Source organism: Bos javanicus, chromosome 6, assembly GCF_032452875.1.
Source record: "Bos javanicus breed banteng chromosome 6, ARS-OSU_banteng_1.0, whole genome shotgun sequence".
NCBI classification, from domain to species: Eukaryota; Metazoa; Chordata; class Mammalia; order Artiodactyla; family Bovidae; genus Bos; species Bos javanicus.
Genome location: NC_083873.1, coordinates 70,061,233 through 70,067,232, shown reverse-complemented (window position 1 = coordinate 70,067,232; position 6,000 = coordinate 70,061,233). Strand labels below are relative to the sequence as shown.

General features: G+C 42.6%; 1 protein-coding gene across 3 annotated transcripts in view; it reads right to left on the bottom strand.

Annotated features, from left to right (window-relative positions):
- Positions 1-419: 419 nt before the first annotated feature.
- The window catches only part of PDGFRA (platelet derived growth factor receptor alpha), a 48,019-nt gene continuing 42,438 nt past the window's right edge, over positions 420-6,000 (bottom strand). For all 3 annotated transcript variants that reach the window (XM_061420159.1, XM_061420160.1, XM_061420161.1), the window contains exon 23: positions 420-3,834. In XM_061420159.1, the coding sequence (XP_061276143.1) occupies positions 3,687-3,834 (148 nt within the window). In that variant the 3' untranslated portion in view covers positions 420-3,686. The remainder of the gene's footprint in view (positions 3,835-6,000) is intronic.

Here is a 6,000-nt window from a genome sequence, read left to right as displayed (position 1 = left end):
TAAAAAAATAAAAACACACCATGGACTCTGATAAAGATGTGTCAGTGTAGGTTCATCAATTGTAACAAATGTGCCACTCTGTGGGGGAGGATAGCGGTGGGGGAAGCTAGGGGAAGCTAAGTCAAGCATGTGTTGAGGGAGGGAGTATGAAGGAAATCTGTACTCCTGCTCAATTTTGCTATGAATTTTAAAATGCTGTTTTAAAAAATGAAAGGTATTTAAAAAAAAAGAAGGAAAAAGAATAAAACACATTACAAAGCATTATGTAAAGTACAATCCCATTTAGGTAAAATATAAAGCAGATGGGTACATGTGTATGTATATAAGCAGATACACAAAAAGGGAACTGAAAGGATAAAAGAAGACACACAAAACTACAATTCTGCCTCTGAGAAATGGGGAAGGGACAGGGAAGTAGATATGGTCAAAAAAGACTTTAATCTTTTATTTTATGCACATCTACAGTGTTTGAATGGTGTCCAGAGTCAATGCAGTCCCGTATCCCATGTACAGGCAAAAATGCACAAAATGCTACAATGCTTCTATAACAAACACAAGACAAGGTCAAAGATGAGCCAAGGGCCAGTCAACTTTAGGTTAAACGCTGGGTCTGAGAGCTAACTCAAATAATGTTTACACTTTTCTACTAATTTCACTAAAACCATAATACAGAGTCCTATTGCGATGTCACTGAGAAAGTAAATTAAACAGGATTGCTTTCATTTATACTGTTAAACTAAAGACAAAAATGCTAAAACCTTAGCATAACTTTAAATTATATATATCTCATTTATTGAAATATAAAGATCTTCATTTACATGTTTTAAAACAAAAACAATGAACAGGGGCATTTGTAATACAATTGTATTGGTAGACCCTTCCTACCGAGTTAGTTCTTGAACATTCACCACACCACTGTTTTGGGAACGTTTAGGTATTTTTCTCTTTATTATTTCTAAAATATAAATTTTGGACATTCAAAAGTGCAACAGTTAATGTGCCTGTGGGGAATATCACAGTTAAAAAAATATAAACAAAGGCAGTGATACAGCTTGTCATAAATGTTTTGGCAGTATTCTCCAAGTCTATATAGAAATACATATATACATATTGATGTATAACATCACTTTATCTCACGTCCCTCTTCACAAAAATAGGACCATTTTGTACAGATTGGCAGACCACATTTTAAGGACATCATCAATCATTTTTTTTAAAAATCACAAATTGTGTTTCTCAGGCCAACTTTGATTGTCTTCATAAAAATAGAGAGCAGGAAGGATTGACAAATTTTCATCTGGGGTCTTTGCAGGAGGCCAAAAAGGAAACAAATCTGTGATACACTGAAAACATTACTTAAGAAAAAAAAATGCTGCCATATAAAAACTAAGGTGAGAGCATTCATTAGGACTAGAACCTGCTGGTCTGAGAATTTTCATCCAGCCCCATGATATCATGCAAGATTCAGAGGACATCAAAATGCAAAGCACCAATAAAAGGAGGCTGTTTGAGGAAGAGGAAAGGGAGTGATCAGCGGAGTGCTTGAGCTGTGATTCTAGAAACACAAATGTATTTCAAGTCTAAGTGGCTCTACAGAACCTCATCAGGTTTTGTTTTTTAATCGGCCCATCTGGCTCAGTCTTCACGCTTACCGTGAAAAAGGTGGGGCTTGCATTGAGATTACACCAGTAGGTAGTCAAGTACCTTGTTATTGCTTCTACATCTCCCAAAGCATCACCTGCCAGGAGCGCACACAGTGATTGCGGTAATCACAGTCCATGTTTCATTCATAGGGTGTCAGCAATTAAGTGGTATCGCAAAAAATGCTGATGAACCCATGATGACCAGTTTGACAGTTTGGATGGATGTGACGATTTGTCCTCCCATCTAACCCCGAAATATCAGTAACACTTAAAAAAAAATTTCACCAAAATATTGACTTGATCATACAGAGACTTGGTACACTGAATTGCATCATTTTTGTACATGCCTTTTGAGGGGAAGTTGGTGGGAAGAGAGTTCAGTTCCCCCTAAGCAGGGAGAAGATCTGCCAAACCAAGATTTGGCTTGCTGAGTCTCAGCAAGGACTGGAAAGTAAAATTAAGGGTAGCAATTACTAGATATGTGGCATTAAATGTCACTGACCCAAAGGCAAAGATTTAAATAGTAGGCTTCTTACATGTTTGATCTCTAGCCCAGTTCCTAATTTCAAATTATTTCTTCCCATGGCAACTTCCTGCCATCTATGCCGGTGTTCCCCAGATCTGGCTGAGCAGAACAGCCAGGATGTTTATAAAAACACAGGTCTCTGCTCCCCTAGAACTGACAATTCAGAATCTCTGGGATGGGGATGTAGAATCTGGTAATTCTGGTTGCCAGTTACAAATGGTGACCAAGGGTCCGGGCTAAGGCACACAGCACCTTCACTGAACAATGCCTTTACTGTCTCAGACTTTCAAACTGTTTCTCCTGAGGGTAAGAGACAAAGGAAGGGAGCTCCAGTTCAGGGCATCCTTCTGAATTTTTCCTGAAAAATTCACAAAATGAAAAATATATACATGTGTTGAGATGCACCAGAATTATCACAAGGCATGAACAAACCTCTGCAAATCCAGTCTTTTTGCTGATAAATACCTTTTCCACTGGACAATAACATGAGAAGTCATGTTAGGCACAGACTCCTGCCTTAATATTGAGGACCTTAGGATCTAGGGGTTTTATTTATTTATTTCAAATCTCATTACTTTAAAGGGCAGTTAATTGTTTTTAGTACAATGGATTAGGGAACCTACTCAGTACAATTAAAAACTCTGACTTCAGAAGACACTACTTTTATTTTGTTCAACTAAATTTCCTCCACTAAAGCTATAACCATATTTTATAGAGAAACATGTTATTTAATAGAATGTCAAAAACTGTCAGACTTGTCACCTATTTAGTAAGGATTTTTTTTAAATTGTGCTTTTTCTGTAGGGAAAACATGTTACATATTACACATTTAGAATTACTGATAACAGTAGTATTATTATAAACGTAGATTACAATATGAGTTGTTGGGCTTATAAATGACCCAAATCTAATAAACAAAGTTGGTTAATTATTCTTTATCTCCTCAACACTAAAAAAAAAAAAAAAAAAAGCAAAATGCTATAGTACCAGTACCTTTTAAGGTTCAAAAGTGGTTTTGCATGTACTTCACAAGAAAGTTCAACAGCAGCTGATACCAGGTTTCAAGCAGGAAGTACATGGATGGACTGAGTGGTCTCTCCAGAAGTCCAGAGAAGTTAATACAAATCAAAACACATCCTTGGTTAGAGTTATTTACATAATTACAATGCTGGAGTTTTGTTGCAGTAAAAGTTGTGTCCGTTGGAATCTCACCAATGCCCTTGAAACACAAAGTCCATCTTCCATGGCCCATGATTTCCTTGTCCATCTACCTCCAAACTTCACACACCAATGAGATGCTACTGAAACACTGCCAGAGGCAACGCCAAAAAAGTTCATTTCAAAATATCCCAATCATTCATCTTTAGAAGGCTCCCAGAGGCCATTGGCTGGGAACTTCTCTTTACACACCATCCAAGTCCTCCTCTCAAACTTTGCATTGCAATAAAGTGGTTTTCTTAAAAGGATCCAAGGTAGGTCCAGGAGTGGAAGTCCCGCCCCCTCCCCGAATCTGCCAGTTACAGGAAGCTGTCCTCCACCAGATCCGAGGAGTCTATGCCAATGTCGTCCATCATGTCGATGTCCTCGATGGTCTCATCCTCTCTCTTGATGAACGTAGAACTGCTGGAACCTGTCTCAATGGCACTCTCTTCAGAGGTCTGTGAGCTGGAAGAGGAAAAGAATAGGAAAAATCATGATCAGACCAACTAGAATACAGTGGTGGTTCCAAGGTGGCCTCCCAAAGGCAAAGGAGCTCTTCCTGTGACATCCTTTGGCTTTCAGATCCAGGCTGCTCAGCCAGGCATGATTCTTCCACCAAGCCAGAAGCAGCCCCCACCACTGCAGTGGGCTACATGGTCATTTCAACTTCCCTTCTCTTCTGCCAAATCTTCCGAGTTGCTAACAAGCTGTGACCGTTTCTACTCTCCCTACTCAACTCCAGTGGAAGAGAAAACAAGCACTGCCTGAGCAAAAGGCCTGGGGAAGAAAAAGCAGAGGGATGAAATCAGGGGCAAAGTTCAGCTGAGTTAGTCACTTACTAGCCCTGCAGCCTCCTGAATGTCCAAACTGTGATCTCAGGATCTCAGCCCATGACCCAGGAATGTCCTCCTCATACATCCAACCCCCTTGAGTCCAGGTGAAGGCTCTTTACTTACTAGAGGAGCATCTGAGAGGGGAGTTTTAGAGTCAGAAAGCATGAGTCGGACACGACTCAGTGACTGAATGCACACACACACACATATGCAACCGCATGGACTGCAGCCCACCAGGCTCCTCTGTCTATGGGATACCCCAGCCAAGAACACTGCAGCAGATTGCCATTTCTTTCTCCAGGAGATCTTTCCAACTCAAGAACTGAACCTGGGGGCTTCCCTGGTGGTCCAGTGGTTGAGAGCTTGCCTTGCAAGGCAGGAGATACTGGTTCGATCCCTGGTCCAGGAGGATCCCATATGCTGTGGGGCAGCTGAGCCCGTGTGCCTCACCTACCAAAGCCCGAGCACCCTAGAGCCTGTTCTCCGCCACAAGGAGAGGCCACTGCAGTGAGAAGCCTATGCTCCTCAACTACAGAGTGCCCCCCGCTCCCTGAAACTGGAGAAAGCCTGCACGTAGCAGTGAAGACTCAGCACAGCCGTAAATAAATAAATAAATATTTTAAAAAAAATTGAACCCACATTTCTTGTGTCTCCTGCACTGCACTTTACCACTGAGCCATTGAGGAAGCCCACATGTATGTATACATATCATATATATGTAAAGCAAATGTGATAAAATGTTAACAACAGCTAAATCTAAGTGGTAGAAATAATCTTTCAATTTTTATGGATATTTAAAATTTTTCACAAAACTTTTAGAAAATATTCTTTAGGGCCTCCAGACTGTCACTGTCACCTGGCGCCTTGCCTTCTCTGAACTCTTACTATCTTATCGGTATCCTGCCTTGTATTGCTAAATTTTTATGTATCTCTTTTAGCTTCAAGTGGGCTTTCCTGGTGGCTCAGGAGGTAAAGAATCTGCCTGCAATTCAGGAGACCTGGGTTCAATCCCTGGGTCAGGAAGATACCCTAGAGAAGGGAATGGCAACTCACTCCAGTATTCTTGCCTGGAAAATCCCATGAACAGAGGAACCTGGCGGGCCACAGTCCATGGGGCCACAAAGAGTCGGACACAACTGAGCAACTGACACGTTCACTTAGCTCTAGCAGATTTTCGTCTGCTGACAGGCAGGACTGTGGCTTCCCCTCCTCATGGTGGGGCTATATAGCACCGCACTCCACACGTTACAAAAGCCCTACCACTGGCTGGGCAGCCACACCACAGGATGGAGTCCCCCATACGCACACCAAACCGGGGCTCTCGACCCTTTCCACTGTTTCCTGCCTGACAGGCCAGGCTGGACCCTCATTCTCTCTCCCCTCCTTTTCATATCAGTTTCCAAGCAGAGAACTAAGACTGGCCAATAGAAGCCCACAGGAAACGGCCTGCTGCCCTCTACCCCCGGGCCCCTGTGGCCCAGAGAGTTCTTAGAACCGACGGCGCTACTGGACTGAGGTTCCCCTTCACAAACCCCAACACGGGCCCTTCCTCAAGACTGAGCTTTAGCTCAGTTCCCAGTCTGTACTTCATCCTCCCCACCCCCACTCCCACCTTGGTTCTAGAACCTCACTGTGAACCCCAGTCCCCTTGGCTGGTCTTAATAACTATCCAGTCCTGGCAGCCTCTCCCCCCAGGAAACCAGACCCAGTTCCTGGGACCTCAGCCAGTGGCTGGAGTGCGGGCACATTCTTCTACTGAGACTGAGCACCACATCATCCTTGCTGCTCACTGGGCTTC